The sequence below is a fragment of the Temnothorax americanus genome, unplaced genomic scaffold (genome assembly GCF_048541705.1).
Source record: "Temnothorax americanus isolate GAGA-0224 unplaced genomic scaffold, ASM4854170v1 Scaffold3, whole genome shotgun sequence".
Taxonomy (NCBI): Eukaryota; Metazoa; Arthropoda; class Insecta; order Hymenoptera; family Formicidae; genus Temnothorax; species Temnothorax americanus.
The window spans coordinates 7,107,361-7,132,799 of record NW_027509442.1 but is presented as its reverse complement, the minus strand read 5'-3'; the positions used below and the strand labels follow the sequence as shown (position 1 = coordinate 7,132,799).

Genomic DNA, 25,439 nt, shown 5'->3' with positions numbered 1-25,439 from the left:
CAGCGCGTCTTCGCTAGTCCTCGTCCAGATTCTTCTCGTCGCGGCGTTTAAAAGCGGCGACAGGTGCGCGGTTTTTTTTTTCGGAATCTCTCTGCCGCGAGGAATACTTACCAGGACGATCGAGATCCGCTCGAGCGGAAGGACGCGTCCGCGCGCGTAGCGTCGAAGGACCCCACGATCGAGAGCGGGGCGCGATCGATGGACGACGCCGTCTCGACGTCAACTGGGAATTAGTGCGCGGCGTGTTATCGAACCGCCCGGCGCCGGCACACGTGACCTCCTCGAATTTGTTTGGCGCGCGTTACATCGCGGTGAAACGCCGTCCTGTGAAGGCATATCTGCATTCGCGATGGAAATGAGGACCGGTGAGTGCTCGCGCTTGGAGTAGTCGCGGACACGCGGATTTCAGCCTCGGTGGATATACACAGTCGATTTCGGTACCACGAGCGATTTCGTGAAAAAATTTATTAAAATTACAAGACTTTCGTAAAAGGAAATAATATTTTTAACTTTAATTAATTTTAATAAAGGTTCCAAGTAAATTATTAATTTTAAGTAACGCTAGAGGGTGTGTGAAACTGCTACTTATAATTTTTGAAAGTTGCTGCGAACAAGCAGATTATAATGCGAGCGCGAATTTGATTCTTCCTGGATAATTGACCGGTCGGAATCGAGGAAAAAGCAGGTATGTGACCCGGCTGTTTAACAAGTTATGCTCTCGGGATACTACCTTTTCTAAAAGCATACTGGCGTGTTATCGACAACGACCTTTTCGCAGCACATTTCAATATTGGTAACCAATTGGGTCATGTACCGTTTTCCTTTAATGAGATCAGACCAGTATTAAAACTGTCATCAATTGTCCATCAGTTCCTATTCTTAAAAATAATGATTCATGGATCATCTAAGGGTTAACGAATTTTCCTGCTGAAACATTTTTTTAATTTTCTGTTTCATGTTTATTGAGAATATGTTCTTTAAAAAATCTTACGATTAAAATAAAAATTTGTTCTACTTTTCTATGCGGAGTCAATTTAAAAAATCACAAGATAATTCACCAAATTATGTCTAGACGGTAAGAAAATCATATCTCGAGTCTTTTAAGTTTATATATTCTTATGCCTAAATATAAAAGTCCCTTTAAAGTATAGCATAACTGTCCAATGCTAATTAATAATAACTAATATTGACCTCTGAAACTTCAACGTTCTCTCAGTCAGTATCTGTAGCTATTAAGACATGAATATACATATATCGATTGCATCAATGTTTGAACAACTGTATTTTTGGACGAGAATATTTTGCGCGATAAAATCTTCCGCCCGAACATGTATTGTGGATTAGAAGATGACTTGTGTATAAAAATAAACACATATTTATTTAAAAATTTGTAAAAAAGCTTGTATGAAATATGCAGAAGAAGTTCAGCTGCTTCCTGTCTATTTTAGAATTCTGAGAATAAACGTGACGATGATTCGAATCTCTCTTCCGCTATGTAGAGATTAATTTTGTGATTATAAACAGTTTTATAAATGGTTGTATTACTATTTATCCTCTTTTTTTCTGTTATATATATATATATATATATATATATATATATATATATAAATTGTTATCTTAATGACATAGTTAATTGTTAATTTCTTATTTTAATTTTAGATAACTTTGTCTTGAACATATTGTTCTTCCTACAAACTAATAAATAAGTTACTAGCTGAAACATATTATTCCTAATATTGTCTTTTTAGTAAGAATATATATAAACTAGTCGATATATAAAAATACTGGAGTTATTTATAGATACTCTGTTTTGAGAGAAAAATGTGACAGATTTCGTTGAATTTTATATATTTCTTTGAACATGACGTTGAAACGTATAAATCCGTAATTTTTTGATACGTAAAATGAACGTGGAAGAATTTACCAGTCAGCTTTTTACCAGTCAGCTTTTCTTTTATCCGGGTCATTGTGTGTCGGTGGGAGCGTGATCCTTCGCAACGATAAGCGGAAGATCGAGTGGATTCGTTAGATCCTAGATCCCTTCGATCGCTCTAGGGTTGATTTCTCCAATCTCGATTAAATTTAATCATGGAGCAATGGTTTTTCTGTGTCTTTTCTTACATACAAGAATATAATCCCGAAAGAGGTACAGAGAGACAATTGAATGACGGGTAAAGTTAATCGACTTTGGAGAAATCGTTCCATTCTTCTTGACGATATATTTTATTACACAGGTACGTTATTTCTTATTCTAGCGCAACACGGATAATTTATGCGATGATTCATTTGTTGGGTTTTACCGTCCATGAGAATAAGTCACCTTCATTAATTGATTGAATTATTATGAATTATAATAAGATACAAAGTTACATCAATAGTTTACTGTTTCAGTTACTCTTAATTACAATTCTAAATAACCGCAGACAGTTTATTTAATAAACATATGTAAGAAAAAATTATTCCGTGACAATTTCCGTATTACTAATTTTCTGTGTAGGTACTCGTATAATTCGTTGGTGGAATGTGAATGAATAACATACAACTTTGCTTTATTGCTGCATAGAAAAAACATTATTACAAATTTCAATTTTTCTGTCGTTCAATTTGCGAATAAGCAATTAATTAAAAATAAATTGTTTATTAAAAAAGGGTCTTTCTATAAACGTTCTATACATATTTTTCCAAATATATTTTTGAGAGAAACGTGGATTTAAATCTGGTTGGAAAAAATAAGCTATTCGATTGTAGAGATATACAATAAAAAGAATCGGACACGAGAGCAATGTATGTCATGCCCACATATCCATCTTTAGACATTGATTGCTCTAAAGTCTAACCGGTTGACTCAACCCTGCACGTAAGACAAAGCGAAACAATCGGAGCAAGATCGATGAGCTGAGGAGAGCGCTGTGCTCATTAAAGGGGAGGCCGTTAGGAATAATTGCGGCGGCGATGAATGGCGTTTCCCTGAATTCTTACTCGGTGGTCCCTGGCTTACGTAACCGATAAAATAATTTGCGGTCCGGGCGTGCTGACGCGAGAGTAAATGCTCGACGCGGAAATTCTAGGACAGCGGGGCGACGTAACCATGACGATGTGCTCACCAAACACGGAAGACGAGGGCACGATACTTTGTTTGCCTGATGACATTCAGTGCAGTAGAAACTTGCAAGTTGCGCGAATACAATTAAATGTATCTCATTCGAAGAAACATGTCATGAATACCTAGTTACCCGACGACGCGATACACATCCAACTTAAAAGAACTCCGAACTGCATTAGGAATGCCACGCTTTATTATACGGCTTGCAAAACACCCAGTCTGTTACGCATAAAAAATTAAACCTATTTTAACGTAAATAAAGAAAATAGCTAAACTGGAAAAAAACTAATAAATAAAATTAAATAAATAAATAAATAATATATAAAGATATAAGCATATGTGTAAGATATTTCTTTCAATATATTTTTAAAACACTCTATTTTATGCTATATTATTTACTTCGTAATACGACAAATATAATAATTTTTTTAAAAGCTTCTCGTATTATGAAATTAAAGGCAATTAAATTAAGAGGCACTTGAATATTAGGGTGTGTCTGGGTGGATCTGGTGTGTCTGGTTGATACACATTTATAATTGTTAGTAATTAATTACCTCTAATTTAGTACAGCATGTAATTTTTAATAACTGTCTTATATTATATTATTACTATACTTGTCATATAATGTTACATATTAGCGCGCTAGGCCGTCTTTTTTGTACAACATGATGTAATCTTGACATCGAACTGACAGATTGGTAGTAACTTGCTAAACAAACTAAATGTACGACTACGCGAAAGTGCATCGTGTGAAGATGACATTACATAACAAAAGAGAAATACGCTACTGAGAAGATCGCACTTTGAATATATCGCCCAGACATGTCGCATAACTGTTTCGTTGCAAACGTAAACGCAGCGACAATAAAGACAAGGAAAATTTACACGAACGAGGAATACTGATTTTTTTAAAATCAAAATTACAGAATTATCATTATCATCAATTGTTTCGATACCTACTTTATTTAAATGCGCAGCCATCATAGTTGCTGATAAATAAAGTAGACTTTTTACCTTAAAATACAAGAACTCGCAAGTATCTACTTAATGTCTATGAACGACAAACAAAGCACTAAATAATTTTTTGTTTTTAAATTTCTTTAAAAAAAAAATTTTTTTAAATTTACTTTTAAGTACGAGTATAATATTGATTTTTTTTTTAAATAAATTGTGCGATAGCTAATAAACAACTTCAATGTATTTTCTATGCGTTAAGATTGAAGTGTGGAGTTATAAGATTAACATATTGACACCACATCACAACATATCGATAATGCGACAATATAAAAAAACGATTATCTTTTTTGTACGCAGTAAATTGTTATCGAATCATTATTGGATATATACATCGCGTTGGGAATTTCCTGTGCGCTCACAAAGGACCACGCAGGAAGAAAATGCTGTCATCCTGCGGTAGATCTGTGTGCATGCAAGTTCTGCCTGTCAATGAGTTGTATACGTGCCCGCATGTGCATGTATGCGTTTGACGTCGCGGATGAGTCACACACGCATTGTATAAACCGCAAAACGAAGCCTTGTGCTCGTTCTCTACTGTACAATGGAATAATGATATATGATAATTCTATACACGCACGCGATTATCGCGATCTTAATTCTTCTCCGATCTGTCACATGAAAAACGAGACTCTAGCGACTAGATTTTTATGCGTGACTGACATCGTCACGGTTTTTTTACAGCTAAAGAAAACCAATCGTCCTGATTTCTCGGTGTATATGTAACTGGTATTTAGGTGTACATGCCTCGCAGCGGTCGCAGCTGTTTGCGAATTGTGGACTCCGTCTCATTGTCAAAAAAATAAATTCATCCGTATAATGTTGATCTTGAACAAATCCAATTTGCTTGAGTTCACTCACGGTTGTTACATTGTCGAGATAATTGTATTTTTTTCAAATGCCTTTCCCAATTATCGATTTTTGTGTCCACGTGTCGTTTATTATGACGTGAATATGGAATAGACATAGAAGTGAAAAATAAGTAACGGGAGGCCAATATTACGTACTAGTACCCGTAATTGATTTTTACTCGTATCATAAAGGCTAAAAAGTTGTTTGTAAACCAATAATATTGTTGTGCAAAAAATATAGAAACCTAGAAATTTAGTAATTTCTTTTATATGTTTGTGTAAATAATAATACCCTAAAAATAGGTAAAAAATTTTATATTGCAATATCATGTTATTGTATTTTATTTCATGTTAATATATTTTATTTTTAGACATAGCATTAAAGAAGAATTATGCGTGTGCGAAAGTTTGTTACAAAGATATACTGTTGAGATTATATTTTAAAATAGTCATCTCTGTTACTATGATAGCTACTGCAGTATTATATAACTAGTAAGCTGATTATACAGCTAGTATACTGATTATACAGCTAGTACGCGGATTAACTGCGATTCTCTAATCTTTGTTAAGAATCTTCATCTTAAGTTCATCTTGAGAATCTTCCTCTCAGTTATTACGCATCGTTTTAAATCGTCGTTGAAAAGTCAAATTCCTTCATGAATGAACCAAGAGCTATGCACGTGACTGACCAATCATCCACAATTTCTTGCAATAAATTTACACCAACACATATTGCGGGCGGTCTAATCAGCTAATTCAGAATACGTGTGTTTCTGTGCGTACGCGCGCGCGCGCGCGCGCGCGTGTGTGTCGTTGTTGCAAAAGTGCCAAACAGTGCGGTCAACAGTTATCACAAGTGATCAATTTGCCTCGAATATGCACATTTTACAGCTCATGGACGCCACGCAAAGAATGAACATTTCTGTTTTATTGCTGACTTCCTAGTAAGATACAATTTTGCAAAAATATGTACAAAAATATTTGCGGTAATAACACTTTTGCAAAATGCAAATTGCTTGCTTAATACAAAAAAATATTACTTTTTACATTTATTTCATTTTAGATATCCGCTTAATTTTGGGTCTAAAATTTAAGGCATTATTATATTACATATTCTTCTTCCTTTGATTATTTCATTTATTAATCAAATTTGTGCAAAATTGAAGTACTTATTATCCTGCTGGAAATTGTAATTTTAGTAACACGAATTTCAACAGCAAATATGTAATGCAAAGCAGTGATTTTAATGCGATGGTTTGCTTCAACTTCCATACTTATACGAGAGAACGTTGCTGCAGCAGGCATTACCGTGGCTGCGTGGCATTTCAATGGCGAGGGTCAGTCGGCGTTACATAACAGCAGGCATGGGGAATATTTCAGTATATAGTGGTGGGGCGTTTAGGAATGCGTGAACTAAGAATCTCGTAAGGAGTAAAACTCCCAAAGGGTGAAAGTCAGTTCTTTCAGGCGTGGGCCGTGCACAAGCGAGCGCGCTCGTTTCTTCGAGTCATTCACTTCTCTCGCGCCTCCACTTGGTCGCTCATTAGTGTCTCAATAACGACTCTTATTATCTCGATCCATTCTAATACTTCACATGATTGAACAATTAACAATTAACACTCTAACGTAAAAAAAAAAGAAAAAATTGTAGGTGGTTTATCACTTATATAAGCTTTTCTAGTTTATCCGATCAATTTTATCGTTACAATGCTACATATCAGACGTATTCGAGAGATACACAGTTCTCTTTTCATACCTTTACAGATATAAAATGGATATATCTTTTGTATGATAAGGGAAATGAAGAAAGAATTAAATATATATATATATTGTATATATATTAAGATTGTAACTCTGATTATATATGGATAATATTGGAATCTAGTTTTATTATTGTGAGATCACTGCACCAACACGTAGGTGGATATCAAAGGAAATGTTAAAGGACATATAGATTGGACATCCTTGCAGGTCGCGACTTGATTTTATTTGAATAAAATTATACAATCATACATAAATGAAACTAGACGAGAGTCATTATTAAGTCATCATTAAGTCTTCACTTTCTGATTGTTCAGCAATTACTAATGCAAATGCGGTTGTTGAAATTGAAATTTACACATGAGATTACATGCAAGCAAGGGAATAAGACGTGCATTATGGATAAGCGACAGCGAATTGCTACCAGATGCACATTTCTGTTTACGTCATACCGGATAAATTCAACATCGACGTGAACGGAGAACATTAAACACACCGCGTATTGTCTGCATTTGTGTTTAAATAAATGTGCTCTTTTATTCAGATATTTCCCGATTGTGTCGTTATTTCTCGCGAGAGAATAAATCGTAATGTAATTCGCTTTTTCCCGTTTGTTATGACTATATATCAAAGTTAACTGCAAATCTAATGCCAACAATTTAAATTGTTAAGTAGCCATAAATAACTATGAAGTAATAGTTAACTAACAATGTAAACAAGTGTTTATACATGAATATTATATTAGTGTAAAACGTAAAACGTTAAAAAAAAAAACTTACTGTTTTTTTTTAATAACAAATTTTTTAAATAATTTAAAATCAACTTTTATTAATAAAAATGTTATATATGTCAAATAACATTAATAAATTTGGCAATATAAGAGCCAGGTAATTAATTCGCGATAATTAATTCACTGTAGAAGAGTCGAAACGTATCCTAATTTTATTTGAATGTTCTAGATTTTAATAAATTATAACAAATATAGCGCACTAATTATCACGCTATTGCAAAATTTGTTAATGTTATTTGATTTTATTTATTGGTTTTATGTACGTGTACAAAAATATCATGTTATTTATGTTTATTCTCTGACTGTTTTATGGGATCCGTTCCGTTACAGAAATGCTCAAGACGTTGCTGTTTCTGGTCATCGGCTTGCTCGTAAAGGTACTGGGATTACCCAGTGGGGCACCGTCGCAGACATGCTTCGATCTAATGCCACGTCATCCCGGTAGCTCCCTGCAATCGTCGTATCCACCTTATCAGGTACTACCCGCAGCGGGACAAAACAGGGTCCGCCTGATCCTTGGAAGTCCCGAAGGTCTCGCATACGAGGGCTTCATGATTCTCGCTAGGGACATCGACACCGGCGAATATGTGGGAGAATTCGCAAACTTGCCCGATTTCGCAAGAATCGTGGAATGCACTCAAGGTGTAAAGGTACTCTCTGCACTATATCATTTTAATCTCCCTTTTCTATAATGTGTAGTTATATTTTAAATCAAACCGAAATAAAAGATTTGAATACCTTTAAAAACAATGTTTATGAACATTGAATGATCGAAAAGTGAAATGCAAAAGTATTTTAATTCACATTTTAGAATTAGAATTAATACATATTTTAATTTTTTCGAGTTTTGGATAAATCTTTTCAAGTTCTTGAAGAGTTGGACCTCAAAGAAGAAAATGAATTGTTGCATTAAATTTTTCAAATTTGTTATATCTAAATGTAACAATTATTATTCTTAACTATATTCTGTGATGCTAGTACTACGGTTTCGCAATTCCTGGTAATATGATGTATTGAAGCGTTCTAATTTTTATGCAACAAACTTTTCTTATCTGAGTTTCTTCAAGGTTGCGAGGCTCTTTCGTAAACGTAAATAATGTGCAATTTTTTATCGAAAAAAACTTTTCCTATTTCTTGTGTCTAGAATGGCGTGACTCATACGAATACTGAGAAGAAACACAATCTTGAATTCGACTGGGAAGCTCCGGTTGATTACGAAGGTACCATTATCTTCAAGTAAGTATCGTTATGTACGATATTTTAATGACAAACCCGCAAGGATTTCCTAACGAAGAATTTCACTGAATTAAGCGAATGTCGAATGAGTTTTTTCGTGCAGAAGAATTTCTTGATGTAGTATAAAAGTAAATTCATTGACGATTTCTAAAACATCCCATATTTTAAAAATTAATGTGAATTTAAAATTTGTATATCTGTCATTCAACTTTTATTTTATAAAAACAAAACGATACAAACAATACCAAAGATGTCTTTCTCGAGAGAATTATCATAGGTTTACTTTACTCTACGTGGAATTAATTAATATAAATATAACAAAATTTATTTATCAGTTTCGAATATTTGTTGCCGCGTCAAGAACCGCGTCAAGACCGTAAGAGTTAGTTATTTCCGCGAGGTTGCGAAATTGCGAAGACCTCTTCTTCTGAATACCTATATAAACTTTAGAACAAAAACATCAGCGTCTGGAATCGGCTTAATTGTTGAGTCATGATTTCAGCGTCTGATCTCAACCGTTGTGTGCACGCACATGTACCTACACACAGATCAACGCACGCATACACGTGGAGGTGCAGCATATCACACTTATGAATCACAATTAGGTATTACCGTACGCGCGGATGCGGCTCGTGCTTGGAATTCAACGCGCTCGTGCGGGCATAACGGTGCGAGAAACGCGCCAAACATTCCTTATAAACTTTTCCTCGTAATAATCGATGCCGGAGTTACTGACGCATGTTTAATAGAACGCGCAGCTGCGACCCTCTGTTAAAACTTCGTAACTTATTTCGAGGGTTATTTTGTTTTTACGGTACCGTTTGGGATTTCCTCGCTTTTGTATTCTGATATTTATATATATTTCGCCGCGACCGGTACTAACGAAAAAGCGATAAAGAGAATTTATGTGGGAATACTTTTAACACGTTTAACGTCATAGTTTGCAGTGAAGTTCGATGTACTCTAATAGTCCTGCGTGAATAGAGACTCTCACTATTAATAAACGTCAAGAGTTTTATAATCTTATTGTATAACGTTAGCAACTTCTGCGTAAGAGAAATGAAATTTAAAAAGATTAAAAATTTATTTTATGTAACGTTATGTATTTCTAATTTCCAAACTCGGGGATTGGCTTTATAATTATTAAGTTTGTTTTCATGCTTTGTTATTTCTGGCCATCCATTTTAATTTTCATGAGAGACAATCGGAAATTAGAAAAAATGAGTCTCTTCTTAGAGAAGATATAATAATAAAACTTTTATTAAGATATATTACGGGGTATCCTATATCACATCGAGCATTTAGTACTCTGATATATTCCAGAGTATGTAGCAAATAAAAGAAAGCGCAGAACGTTAAACACCATTTCTTGAAAGTTAGATGTTTATAGTTTCAGAAAAATAAATTTCTCCCAATTTGCTTTAAATCGCGTGCAATTCTTTTGTGTAATTGACTCATTTTCACTCAAAGGTGTAAAAAACGTATAGCACGTTTCGTATTTAAATAAAATTTCTTTTAATAAATATCAGAATTTCTCAGAATAAATATTATTGATGTGTACGTTAATTACGTACATTTTTTACTCGTAATTTCGAGCTTTAGAATCCAAAATCATTTCAAAGTTTTTGACAATGAATTAAATTATGAATTAAGATTTAACTCTTTCCGTATTATATATAAACGTGAAATTACAGTCTTACAATTTTGAAAAAATTAATGATTTTAAAAAATTAATAAAAAATGAGTAAAAGCGTGTGCGAAATGGTTATACATATGTATAAAAATACAAAATATATCATTTTTTGCCATAATACCTACATATCATGAAAATGTGACTGCATGGCAATATTGGTTTTGTATACCCTAAAACAATTTTCTGCTATTTTCGTTGATTTCACTTTACGTTTGATTCGTCGACCTCTGTTTCTTCCGTAGCTCCACCTTCGCTCAGGATTACAGCACGTACTGGGTCGGCGTGGAGTCGCCCAGAGTCACCGTTGACAAGCGGTCCATCAGGGTATCGACCCCACCTACACCCGTCACTACCTTCAGGACCACCACGCCGCCCTACTACAGCCACACCGTCAGTTACGCGGTGAGTATTATATTTCCTGTCGTGCGCGCCGTCACCATTATAAGGTAAATGCGCGCGGTAGTATTACAGCGGGTTAAACGATGTAAGCGGCCTGTAAGTCCTGATAGGTGTGGCTTTGCGAATATTGCTCGTAGGATGCATGCCAGCCGACCCAGACGCCGAGTACAGAGAATTCTCGTTAACTGCATTCAAAGAGCTTACTCAGCTTGTGCTCGTTACATATACAGAATATTCCAAAATCCATCCAGAACGCCATTCTCACTATTCTTTTTTGTTTTTTTCGCTATTCTACCTGATATCGACTGCTCCTTCTTCCGAAAATATCGAGGCATGTATAATTTTGGAGTTATTAACGATAAAAAATAAAAGACTCTCAGCAATGCTTCACCGAGGTAATAAGATGAAAATATTGGAATTTTCATTTAAAAATAGTTCAAGTAAACTTCAATTTCAATTTGAAATTTAGTTATAAAAATAGCTAATATCACAAGATTCTTTCTACAAGGAAATATTGATGCAAAATTTATTGGAGCGTTTCGCTTCATTGAAATTTGATTCGCTTATTTCGAAGCACTCCTGCATCCTGAGTAGCATCTTGAGAAATATTCAAGAGAATACGTATTACATAGAAAGATGTTTGCTTGTTAATCTTCTACGAAAAGATTTATTAAAATTTTCCTGAAAAATAATAACTTTCTTTGAATGAATTGTTTCGTTATATTATGGTCAAACGGATTAAAACGAGCGCGGAATTAAAATACATTTCAATTCTCATTCGGACGGATGGATTATAATGATACTCTATAGTTAATGAAAATTTTCAGCTCCATGTGTATTATATTCGAAAGATAAATAAGTAATTGTATCCGCCGTTAATGTCGAATGAGAAATGAAATAGCACACTCATAAATCTGCGCATTTTACAGTTTTGTGCGAAATTCAATTTTCAATTAAAATATGCTTATATTCTCACATCTACGAGCGACGAACATCATTTACAACGTAAAAGGTATAATTAATTAAAGTACAGTGTGCTTTAATGCAAATTCTATTAAAAGTCAAGAATTAAGCGATTCAATATCATTCTCTCTCTCTCTCTTTCCATTTTTATCATTTATATGCACAAAAGTTTCAAAGGTTTCAATTAATACGATAAAAAGTATTTCTCCTCGTTAATTTTCATTTTTCGTATATATTATACACCTATAATACGCGTCGGTCTATGCTATCGTAGAAAGTAAAAAATTTGAGAGGCGAATATAGCGGCGCATGACGCACGCGGATGCATGAATTATGCATCTCTACGTATGTACATGCACGGCCCTTAAACCGTGTACAACAAACGTATAACACGCGACCGCGACCAACGTTCTGGAATTTATGCTTGATGTACTTTCACCATTCACTTCCGCGGCCGTTCGCGATTTCGTGTCGTGGATTTTTTTATAACTCGCTATTTGTTTCCCACGGATTTGATCTTTCGATCGAGGATCGCCAAGTAGAACAGTTGAGGATCTATCGGACGTCGTTAATAAAACGAATGGAAACTCTGAATTTTAGATAGAAAGAGAGAGAAAGATATAGAAAAAGGAAAGGTTGCGTTAAGCATCTAAAGCAACATGGCTTACAAGTGCATTATATTTTCAAAATTCTTCTCTGTAATGCGGAAAGTTCTATAAACCCTGCATGCATCGCGGTTGCACACAGTTCAGTAGATTCACTGCAGTTTATTTTTTTCCGTTGTATTTTGTTTAATTTCAAAAATTATATATATTCCTTCATTTTATAATAAAATGAGACAATAAATATAGAAATACAGGGTGTCCCTCTGAATTCAGTGCCAAAACTGGTACGGCGGCTTTAGCACATGAAAACAAGTCGAAATGTCTAATAAGCATATGTCCGAATCTGAACGCGGTTTCGGAGTTATATTAGAGTATTGCAGTTGATCTCCGTAAGAAAACATAAATTGAAATAAATGTTGTTTAATGTTCTTTATTTTGTTTAAAGCTTTACAAAAGGTGCTCAAAAATTCCTCCGTCGACTTTAACATTATACTTTCTAGCACGAATTAATAAATTGTTTCGAGCTTCTTGACAAATGTTTGGAGTTCCGCGAATGACATCGGCAGCATTAATGGATTATCCTACTTTGACCAGTCTGAAAAGTGAACACTGTGTGAAAAGTCGAACATTTTCGACTTGTTTTCATGTGCTAAAACCGCTGTACCAGTTTCGATACTGAGTTCAGGGACACTCTGTATATAAACATTTTTATAAGAAACAGTAAACTTAAATATTTAAGTCTTTTGTATGAAAAAATGCTTAATGATATTAAGAAAAAATGAATAAAATATTACAGTAGGAGGTGCGATCACACAGTGCAGGTTTCATCCTTAATATATAAAATAGAAATTTATAAAAAAACCTGAGAGAGAAATCTCTGAGAGAAACTTGAGAGAAATCTTACCAGAGTCTATGCAGTATTTTTAAAAAACATAGGAAAAAATCTTCAAATTAATATACCAAATCTTCAAATTTAAGTCATTACGATTATCATTAATTTTTCTTTTATTTTATATTTTATAAAATTTATATATATTGAACTTAACAATTTCAAATCCCGGATATAACTCGTAATACTTGCATTTAGGTATCACAAACTTTGCGCATTGTATAGATACCATATAATATGTAGAATCCATTTGTAGTTTACAAATCTTTGGGAATGAGATGATCAGGTGCGAAAGGAGCTATCAAGCTTATTCTTCTGCAATTTCTATAAATTGTCAGGCTTCTCGACACAAAACTACGCCATTCAGAATCTCTCGATCGCTGTTGCGAAAACGCTTTTCCGTCAAAAATAAATTGAGAATACTTTACCCTCGACTTTACCGTAGAAAATAAATTGCTTTTTGACTTAGTTAAACAATACGTACGACAGATTCATTGAATAATTACATCCTGCCGTGCGGACCAAGTAGCCTTTCCTTGAAAACGGCGCTCGATCGTTCATGATAAAAAGCGTAAAAGTACACCAAAGAGCGGTAAATGGCGAACGAGGCCGCCGAAGCGTAAACGCACGATTTCGTGGAGCGTATCTAAGTTGAAGGCTGGTCGTCAAACTTCTCTTTCTCTCGCCGCAGATTTTCTTTTCGTTCAAAGCTCTCCGAGCTGCGCTCCCGCGAATTGTCGTGCACGATTTACTCTATAAGGTCTCCTTTATTATGATTTCTTGCTGATTCATACATATTATAGCTCAACTTTATTAGAGACAATTGCGTTAAATATTTATTTAGGTATTAAATATTTATCCAGATAATATTATCTATTATTTATACAGTAATTTATAATTCAAAATGTGATAATTTCACAGAAATTTATATAGTATGTGCAATATTTAATTAAGATATTGTGTAAATATCTATTGTCTTGGAATTCTGAGACGGATACGAAAATCTTTATTTTATTTTTATCAGTATATATAGAAATATTTGTTTTGTTATAAAAATTGAATAAAAGATAATATAAAAATAAAAGGTATATAATATGAAAAATATATTAATAATATAACATAATTATTATACAATAATTATTCTACTTATCATTGTATAATTATTCGAGTACCGTTTAGTAATATCCTATATTCAAAATTTGCAAAATGTTATATTGTTTCTTCTTATTTTTTTATGCACATTTTTGTTTATAATATCTAGATTTTACAGAGATGTAGGTTGTGCTAACCATTGTTTTATAAAATAAATGTGTGTTCTTAATCTTACGACAAGAGTAATCCTACGCGCAAAGGTTTAATATATATTCACATCGTTGTCATAACCGTGGATATACTTGCGTCATAGACAAGTGTTAATGCAGCGCGCGCGATAATTTTAATTCCATACTATATAGATACGCTATATACGGTATCATCACGTTTCGTTTGTACCTGATAATATAGAGCTCAATATTTGTCTCTTATTGAAAGTTACATAAACACTTATAATTACTAGAGTATAATATTACTTTCAATTTTTCCAAAGGCAACTAATAATTTCAACAATTATTTTTCATGTAAATTACACTTTACGTTTATAATAAAGTTTATTCTCTCTTCAGAATTTTTAATTATTTTAGTGAGAATAATAGAAACTTTAGTCATCTTTCTTGTATAGTTTTACAATTTAATATATTCTGTTCCGTATATATACATTTAATCTATATTTTATCTCGAGATATTTTGTTATTTATCTTATGTGTTCAACGATGAGAGAGACCATTTCACGATATATAACACTTATTAAATAACCTTTCCTACATGGCTTGTTTAATGGTGATAGAGAATGTCTTCCTCCCGATATATCGAAGTTAAACGCTTCCAAGATAATGCGTATATAAGCGACTCCCGAGCGACTTATCTCTCGATGATCGATACTTGTATCCGAAACCCCTTTATCCGTACTTCACTCAATTTATCCGTCGTGCCGTGGCACGATTTCAAATCAAACGACGAAAGAACGTTGTGCAATCTCTCCGCAACCGCGTTGTTCCGCACGAGATACCATCTCGCGAATGACATTCCCGCCTGTAAATTCCCCGCGTCATTCCCAGGTGTGTGTTCTCGTTGCAGACGAAGGATGAGGTGGACCCGTTCTACACGGGCTGCCACACCACGAAGAACTGCTTCGGCGCGCCCGCGGGCTGCATAAAAACCAAGGACTGCATCGCCGCGGTGGCCGTGATCGTGCAGGGCGACGAATATCATTTCGAGATGCAGGCGCGGGGGGATGCCAAATACGTCGCTGTCGGCCTGTCCGACGATAAGAATATGGTAATTGCGCGACGCCGCGCGCGCTCGCAAGTCCCCGCGCAGCTTCTTCTCAAACTCTCGTGCGATTTAAGCGGAAACTTGCATAATCTCCGCGAAAGTATTTTATATTAAGTGCGTGTGAAGTTACTTCTCGCTGCCGTTTTTTATCGGGCTCTTCTCGAAATTTCTATTATCTCGCTGCAATATTTGTGTCTGCGCCTTTCAGTACCTTTCTTCGCCGTAATTACTTTTTGGAAAAAAAAATTACTGAAATTTTGCGGATTTCGAGAACCGTTATATCCGTTTCTTTGAAAGATGTCAAATACAGTCAGCGCGCAGTAAGTTATATCTTGGATGATCGTTAAATAATTTTTACGTATTTTAATCCTTAATTAATTAATGCACGTTTAAATTTTCATTACGCAGACGCGACTGGATTTCTTTGTCGCGCAGGATAGTTTATTGAACGTCGTCGGACGTGTAATATTTACTTGCAATGGCAATTAAAATCGTTGTCAAACTTAATGCGACGTATTTGCAATTAATTACGCGAGTAATGTTACGGGATCAACAATTAAGTGGTAATGATTATAATACACGAATCGGTACGCAGGGTGAAGACAGCGTAGTCGAGTGCACGAACGAGAATGGCGAAATTGCGTTACACACGTCTTGGAATTCCGGGAAGCGGAATACGCGCTATACGATGGTGAGTATCGTTTACTATGCCGCACCGATCTCCTTCGACTATAGGTGCACCGTTGTATTAATTATAATTCGCCCTGTTCTCTGTCGCGCGCGGGCAACGAGTCTGGCCCATTAAATCCCAATTATTGTGCTAGCAGTAGCCGGCGGTGTCGCTTCCACTACGATAATGCAGTAAATCTTTGAACTCTACAAATAATTACGAGGCTTGTATAAGGGGCACTCGCTATAAGCTCTCTCATTAACAGTCTGACCTCAACGGCGCGGCGCATCGTCCATCGGAAATAGCATATTAATACTAGTATCTAATTTAACAGGATTAATAAAATTTAAATTTAAAGTTTCATAAATTTCGCGAAATTTAATGTCGTTATTTAAATGCGTTTAATCAATTTTCTCGCTAAGGCAGATTCGATTGTAAACTGACGAAAGAATGTTTCCGCAGAGTATGGTGATTCATTTAAGAATATCATCTAAGTGTATATCATGAATTATTCCGCGACTTCGTTCTCGAGATTTGCGTCTAGTTGTCGACCTTGCTTTATTCGTGATGCGTGTCCACAGTCGGAAAGCGCGGTCGAGCTGGAGACCGCCTCGATCAAAAATGACAAGATATACTGCAAGTTTCGACGGGAAAAGCTCACCAACATTCAGGGACGTACGTATGACCTTGTCAACACTCCGTACCATCTCCTCGTGGCCGCCGGCAAAGATCTGAGACGTACGTATAAGTCGAATACACGCAATTACTTTGAATACACAATTTCAGCGTTATTAAAATTCACCGGGAGATTGTAAATGTTATACTAATTTGGTCATTACTGTATCGGGGAGACATGTTTTGTGACTTAATAACCGCGGTATGCCATCAGATTTATCACATAACAATTTGCCGTCGCACTTCTCTAAGTAAAGAGAAAAGAAACACGGGCGAAAACCTTGGCGAGACTTCGCAAAGTTCTCTTCCCGTGTATTTTCGCCGAGAGCAAAAAGTGTGCAAGAACTTTACGACTTTCTCGTCGCAGGTTGCGATAACTGCAAATTTGATAGCTTCCTCATATTTCTGCTCGATCGAACGGGAACATGAATGAAATGCGATTCAGGCAGGTCGTTTTCTGGCACTTTCTTATTGGCGCGACGATTATTGAATTGATTAAAAGATAGCGTTATACAACAATGTCTGCGCGAGATACGGGAAGTTTGCTTTCTACTTTTATGCGAGTGATTTACAAATATCGCGTTGCTCTTTTTCTTTGCAGCAAATGGCGTTGACTTTCACAATCTCGCCTATCTTGGGACCAGCACCTCGAAGAGATTGTCTGACGTTGGGGAATTGACCGCAGCCACTGACCTACTAATTCGTCTTCATGGCGCGCTTATGCTGGCATCGTGGATCGGCACAGCCTCCATCGGGATGCTGCTCGCGAGATATTATAGACAGACCTGGGTTAACTCCCAGTTGTGTGGAAAGGATCATTGGTTCGCCGTAAGTGAGGAATTTTCAGACAATTCACGCAGATATTCCATTTAACGTCACTTCTCGTTATACTCTCTCAAAATTATACAATGCTTTTCTATTCATTCTCGTTGAATATCGCAGTTACAAAGCGTAAAATAAGAATGCTTTATTAATTAACCTAATTAACTCCTGCTTTTCATCACAATCTGCTAATTTCGTAAAAAAAATAATTGTCTCGTTAAATAAATTCACATAAACATTTTATTTTATGAGTAAATTATTTAAAATTTTAATATATAATATACTTAATTATTTTATTTTGCACGCGCATTCAATTTTAAATCACTATCTCGCTATCATTTATTAATAGATTAGAAACCTCGTCAGTTCAGTTCATTTATTTTTATTTTGGAGAGAAAAAAACTACTTTTTTTATTTCAGATATATAAATTAAATTACAAATAAAATTTAATAATAAAATAATTTACAAAAATATGCATATTATGTTGTTTATAATACATTATATTGTCTTATACAAATATATATATTTTTTTTTTGTTTATTTTGAATATTAATTTCTTTATGTTATATTTTATTTATTATAGAATTTTACAATAATAAAATTCGTGCAATTAAGAGGTGAACAATTATCTATTATCTTATTTTTTTACTCTTATCTTATTATTGTTTTATTGTAATACTCTTTGCGCGGGATAATTAACTTTACATCCTTAGCATCGTTAATGAAATACTAGAACTCTTCGTAATGACATTCTTCGTTCAAAGTGTATGTCATTATTATAACGTTCAAATCGTGTAAAAAGAAAGCGTTCTACGTCGCGTGTCTTTCTTTATAATAAAAGCTTATCAATTTTTTTCCCAAGTGGCACAGGTTCTTCATGGTACTCACGTGGTCGATGACGATCGCAGCCTTCGTACTAATATTCGTGGAATTGGGCACGTGGAGTTCCGAGACGATACACGCTTCGGTCGGCCTGGCGACCACGATTCTATGCTTCATCCAGCCTTTCATGGCAGCTATGAGACCACATCCTGGCGCACCACGAAGAGCCCTTTTTAATTGGGCTCACTGGTTCGTCGGTAACGTGGCAAAGATATGCGCTTGTAAGTTTATAAATATAGCAGTAATAAATGAATTTTAATTTTCAATATTATGTCTTTCGATATTACATTTTCTTCATTTATTTGTTATTTAAAGAATTTTTTCTTTTTAAGTTTTATACTCTTTACACTCTTGTAGTTTCTTTACGTCAAAAAATTATTATAGTAATAAACAGAAGGAAACATTTGTTCACTTTAATCTCATATTATTTAGTATGATGGTAAAAAAGATAACTTAATATATTAAATATCAATTTTTTCAAATATCTATGGGACAAATTAATATTTTAGAATTAATTCTTCGTAAAAATTTCTTTTAGTAATCGCGCTTTTCTTCGCGGTACGACTGAACAAGGCTAAACTTCCGGATTGGGTCGATTGGATCCTCACAGCATACGTGGTCTTCCATGTTTTAACTCACCTCATTCTCACAGTAAGGATTTTTTATTTGCAAAATTCACGCGAAAAAACTAAAAATCTCGAGAAATTTGAGAGAAAATCGCGAATAAATTTAATCGAGCAATTTATTAATGCAAACATACACAAAAACTATTATACAATTTTGATATTAGATCTAAATCAATATTAAACGATCAATAATATCAGTTCTTTTATATCATTTTCACGTAAAAAATGGAAATCGCCTAAAAATTGAATTTTATCTTAGAAAAAAATATTTTAGAAAAGAACAAGTAATCTGATATTTAACGGAATTTATGTCAATGTCGAATAACAATCACTCGTGACTTAATTCCGATTATGGTTGTATTTGTGACAATTTTGCTTCTATTGCAGTTCCTTGGATGTGCTTCTGACAGACAAGCCAGTCAGAGAGTGAATTCATTCCCAATGAAAGACATGCATTCTCGCGGATCAATGGTGCATCCAGATGCGAGACGAGACGCTCCAGTAAGATTTTCTAAAATAAGAGTTACATGATCGAGCCCCGTCTTTTAATGTGTGTCAATCCGCGCCGTGTGAGACATTTATAAAATTGGAAATGAGATACAGATAGACGAAAGAAATAGTACTGTTAACGATAGTTGCATTTTTCAATATATATATTCTTTATAAATATTGTAAAGTTCAACAATAATAATCGTACCGTAAAGCCCGCATTTTTTTACAACATATAATGAAAAGCATATTCCACGCGTTAAAAATGATTAGTAGATCGATATTTTACAATTGCATAAATGCACATATTTTTATAAATAAAATACTCAAATTATATTGCACTGAGAGAAATAAAATCGTTCGAAAATTAACAAACGGGTAATCCGATAACATTCAATCGGAATTATAAAAAGCCGATCAAGGCCAAAATAATGTCCGATTAATGTATCCAGATATCGAACATTATTTTGGTCTTAATAGGCTTTTTGTAATTCCGATTGAAAGTTATCGGATTATATCTATATATATCCGTTTGTTATAATAATTTTCAAACGATTTAAACCTGGATTTTTCTCTCAGTGTGGTTCTGATTAAAACAATCGAAATTCGAAGAGCATTTGTATAGTAGATACAAATATCTTGTGTCTTTCGGATAAATTTGCGATAAGTTGTACAAATCAATGCTGAAGGACGGTATCGCGTCGAAAAATAATTCAGTGCACAAACAGATATCAGTGCGCAAACAAAGTCTAATTTTGAATATTTTCCCCGACAGCACTCCGGTATGCGGAAGTTCATTTTCGGTGTGTACTTTGTGGTTATCGTCGCGTTCGCCGCAGTCCTCATAGTGATCACCGTGCTGGCACCCATCGAGGAAACGTGGGCCACCTTCACCAACACTATCTCGAATTACTAAGGCCGCTAATCAACGCCATGGAAATATTCGTCACCACCGCGATAGTCGAGCGGAGGATTCCGTTCGAATGGGGAACGTCGCAGCCGTCGCGTCGAAGTGACGATATATTCCCGGTGCGACTTTCTGTATGCAAATTAATACGAGGAACATGTATAAATCCTATTCGTGTGAAGATGCAAATCGTGCCACTACAATGTGCGACGACGAAGATATCACTGACGATTGTTTTTATACTCTTTTTCTAGGTTTCCCTGGAAAATTCGCGAATCTCCATTTTAATTATATGTATCGATATATCATAATTAAAGTACGTTTCTGTATATATAACATTTTTTAACTTACTTGGAAGATATTAAGCTTAATACTTACATTAAGTATTCATTATTGCTTCATTATTATTAAACGAATATTCTGAGACTATACACAGAGTTTTTGTTAATATCCTGGTAAATTTTATTCTAACATTTTTTGTAGAAAACTGCCATTAGTCCAACTTATAGCGTATTTTTAAAAAAGAAAATTGTATTTTTTAGAATTTTAGGATTTTATCGTATAAAGGTTATTTTTAGACACCGCAGTTGCCTGATATTTTGTATCTTTATATGGATAATGCTAATGTAGGCATACTACATCTCTGAAAGCAATGAGCATAATTAATATTACTATACGTAAATGCGTAACATAACCCTCTTACAACGGACGCATCGAAACCTGTTTGTATAATAATTATATTAACATCCGTTCTAAATACATTCAGAAAAGTCATTTGCGATATATGGTAATCATTTTTATATTTACAGAAAAAATAACTTGCCTATATACATATACAATAATGTAATCTTCATTAACTCATGATTATACTTGACAATAACACAAAAAAAAATGAACACGTAAAAATATTATATAAATAAATTTATTTTGCAAAAATATTATAAACTCAAAAACTCATCAGTTTACGTAAATAGTTATATCGATATATATTAAGAAAAACAAAACTATTTTTGAAAGTTTAGAAGGTAAAAATATTATAATACGTTTATATTTATATTTATATTAGAGTAAGATTAATATGAATTGAAGAGTAAGAATATGATAATCGATTTCATCGATTTCGCGCGAATATTAATCATTAAAATTTTGCAGTTCAATCTTTTTTAAGAGCGCTTATTCCAAGAAATCATTTTTATGTTTCTTTTAATCTTAATGCAAATTTAATCTTTATTTTTTTGAAAATGGTGCTTTTCTACTATCTTATATACATATAATACAGTATTAGTTTTTTCAAATAATTTTAAATTTTGCAAATTTTTATACTTATTGCGTCGCGTCGCCTCTGTGACCGATTGAGATCGGCAATGCCAATAGTACATAACATTGTTAACCTTATTGATTGTTAATAAATATATACATATACATACGTATACATGGACTCTGGATTCAATGGCCATAAGATGGATTACGGTCAAGTTTATTATGTTCCGGAAGTAAATTGATATCCTCGCAATACATATAAAGTGTTGAAAAGCACGTAACGTAATGGAGTTGCAAAGTGTGCAAAATTTGTTTAGCATTTTATAATTACTAAACAAATTTTCGTCTTAGTAGCTTATTAGTGTAGCTTATTATTTTTAGATGCAGCTAAAATTATTTTTAGAGATATACTAATTACTAATTAATTTCTTTTTTAACTAACAGTGTATCGTAATAAAATACAAATGTAGCGAGAAATGTAGCGTATTTCTTAATACACATGTATATTTGTTGAATAATACATTATATTGTTATCAAAATCGAGTTATCACAGTACATACTTGCGGAATAAAATAAAGATAATATTTATAATAAATGTTTAATAATGAAAGTAATAACATGCAATAAACTAAACGGACTTGCAATAGATTTGCGTAGCAAGCAGGTCCGAAACCGGCTCCCTCCTCCTGCGTTGTTTATTCGTTAGCTCAGGGATATTTATTCACTGCCTCAGAGATGATTGGGGATAGTAAAACTATAAGCTTTCTCGCTTTATTGATTTTTGATGCCGATACAACGGTTGATATGATACACCGCATACACCACAGAACCTTTTAGCTATATCGCAAACTGCATTGCAAACATTGCAAATACTATTTAGAGAAGTAAAAAAATGCAAAATTTAAACAAGATGGTAGTAATAACGCTAAAATCGTAAAAGTATATATACTGTAAAAAAAATATTTAAAAAGTACAATATTGATGGAAAGCGGCAAACTAGGAAAATATCGTAAATGCAGATATCGCAACGTTATCCTATAATGATGTAGCAGTATGACACAATATACTTGTAATATTTGCAATCTGCAATGACGACAATATATCTGTTTATTTTTTTCTAATCTCTCTGTTTTCTGTGCCACATGAGATGATACATCGATAATTTAATAAACTATTAAATGAAATTGTTATCTTATTGAGTGAGTCCCGTTGTGAGACTTTCGCGAGGATTACCCCCTTCTTTATTATCCTCCCGGGATCATCCGTTTATCGTCAAGATCCTTGCAAAATAGGTCACCGGTTGAACACGATTAAGTATGAGGTGCTGCTGTTAACCGGATTACGTAGAACTTGAGTTTTCTAAAGTAATAATAAAGGGGAGCTCTACGGCAAACTGATGAAATTCATAGTGCTATATATACGGGGTGTTGCAAATAAACCGGACAACTGGAGAACATATGAGGTTAATTAATGTTCAGGATGAGAAAATCAATATCTTTATATACCTACACATAATATTACTATCTTCATGAAGCTTTCTTTTCCAGTGATGCTGTCAAAAAATACTATTGTCGATAGCACATTATAATTGATTTCCGTTATTATATGTTATTTTTAGATTAATTTCTTGACACTTTGTAGGTGTTAATAAACGCGAATTGATTTAAAAGCATGGCACTAAATCAAAGCAAAACTTTAATGGATTAATAAATTCATTATCGATCGCCGCTACACATGTAATACAAAAAATTGTAATATAAATATGGATTTTTCTGCGCGTGGATGTTAAATTAAACTTTAATTTAAAAAAAAATTAATAATATTAATATATGTACACGCAAATCGCTCGATACACTTTGCTTGAAATTTATTTTTTCGTTATATAAGCTCCGTATTTATTTTGCAATTTAATTATACGATAAGATGCATTAATTTTTTCTTGTTTGTTTTTCATGTGTGTGATATTGTAAATAACAAACTATGTCGAGATAGCAAATTAATGAACGAGGCAAAAGCGACTGTGCATTGATAAGATACAATCTATAAACGTTCTCGTTCTATTGATTTTTGGCTATAGGCCAAGTTGAAGCTAGGCTATGATGGACAATTCAGTGATAACATTCCGATAATAGTCAGACTCACCTGGCACGTTAACCAATCAACAAAGCCTGAGGCTCTCCCGCAGGACTGTATACGCGCTTGCTCGGAACCCTGATAAACATCATGTAATTATATGTATAATAATAAGTTTTTTTGTATGGTAAAATAAAAGTGGTAAAAGTGAACATTTATCATAATCTCTTCTCTTTCTATATAAACATTTATCAAATCATATTATTTCATTCTTAGTAAAGATGTACTAACATTATTTAGTATAGTTACAACGATATAATAAACTTCAAGAAATTGTGTAACTCAGTCTGAAGTGTAGACTGTATATATGAAAGTATTATCTTCAAGTGTTCCTTCTCACGAAATATCACTCACGAAAATGAAAACTGGAACCGCGACAACATAATTAAATTCTAATCGATTTAATAAATATATATTGAAAAACAGCTAGAGAAATTAGATCTTTAATTTTAATATAAATTAGATTTAAAATCTATTTTTTTTAATAAAAAAAAAGAAATAAAGTTAATAAATCAAACTAGTTGTTAGAGCTAAATATGTATTGCCATTTAAAAAAAAATTAAGATTAGCCCATTTTATTCTCTTCGTTTTTGATCTATTGAACCTTGAACAATCTTTATTTTTTGTATCAATCGTTTTAGCCTATTATCGCATACGTGCAATTGAATGCCTGTAGAATGTTTATGTTAGAAATTCGTGTGTTAAGATCACTATGTATTTAAACTCTAAAAGCGTTTTAAATCTTTGTAAGGTAAACTATTCTGTTAAAAAAGTGATTAACTCAACAGTCTTTTCAGTGTGTGTTTTGAATCTTTTGTTTTACATTGCTCTGCAAAGCTACCATTGAATTTTCAACCACACTTTATCTAGGCAATTGGGTATTCTTGTTGAATCCTCTCCATGTAATGGTCAATTTAACCATTAACTGAAGTGGTGAAGACATCTCGCGTAACTGGAGCGCACGAGTTCATGGAACCTATATATCACTCATTTTCATATTAAAAGTAGCAAATTTGTTAAAAATATATTTATAAATTTATATATATTTAGGCACGTTTTAAAAGAACAAATAGAAACATTTAAAATACGAAAATCTAAATGTACTGAATGCAAAAGAAATAAAAGTATAAAATAAAAATTCCTAATAGTTCTTTTCAATTATAACTCAAGAAGATTATAAGAAAAAGAGAATCTTTTAACTTAATATAATAATAAGATTGTGGGAACTTTCAGTTTTTCTTTCAGATCTGCATTGCTCAAATTAAGTGTTAATAATCACATTAGAAAATTAAGCCCGTAT

General features: G+C 33.7%; 2 protein-coding genes across 4 annotated transcripts in view; one reads left to right on the top strand and one right to left on the bottom strand.

The window, feature by feature from the left end:
- Positions 1–25,439, bottom strand: part of LOC143900251 (ADP-ribosylarginine hydrolase CG2909-like) — a 56,989-nt gene that overhangs the window by 9,152 nt on the left and 22,398 nt on the right. The window contains exon 1 of one of the 2 annotated variants that reach the window (XM_077411372.1): positions 112–212. The exons of the other annotated variant lie outside the window; for it this stretch is intronic. The gene's annotated coding sequence lies outside the window, so the exon portion shown is untranslated. Of the gene's footprint in view, positions 1–111; positions 213–25,439 lie in introns of those variants that run through there. 2 annotated transcript variants of the gene reach the window in all.
- Positions 59–22,172, top strand: LOC143900245 (putative ferric-chelate reductase 1 homolog). Of its 2 annotated transcripts, none has more exons than XM_077411356.1 (12): positions 59–365; positions 7,850–8,169; positions 8,664–8,755; positions 10,691–10,850; positions 15,477–15,677; positions 16,270–16,365; positions 16,926–17,082; positions 17,621–17,847; positions 18,705–18,945; positions 19,263–19,375; positions 19,738–19,851; positions 20,615–22,172. In XM_077411356.1, exons 1-12 carry the CDS (start codon positions 350–352, stop codon positions 20,753–20,755), a joined length of 1,878 nt encoding a protein of 625 aa, XP_077267482.1. In that variant the 5' UTR covers positions 59–349; the 3' UTR covers positions 20,756–22,172. The 2 variants fall into 2 exon arrangements, with proteins under 2 accessions (XP_077267482.1, XP_077267483.1); XM_077411357.1 differs by lacking the exon at positions 59–365 and adding an exon at positions 508–685.

What these genes read in the sequence shown, in the direction of transcription:
- LOC143900245 (XM_077411356.1), top strand. An exon ending in AATGCACTCAAGGTGTAAAG is followed by an intron (nt 8,170 to 8,663) that starts GTACTCTCTGCA and finishes TCTTGTGTCTAG; the next exon opens with AATGGCGTGACTCATACGAA. An exon ending in GGAATACGCGCTATACGATG is followed by an intron (nt 16,366 to 16,925) that starts GTGAGTATCGTT and finishes GCGTGTCCACAG; the next exon opens with TCGGAAAGCGCGGTCGAGCT.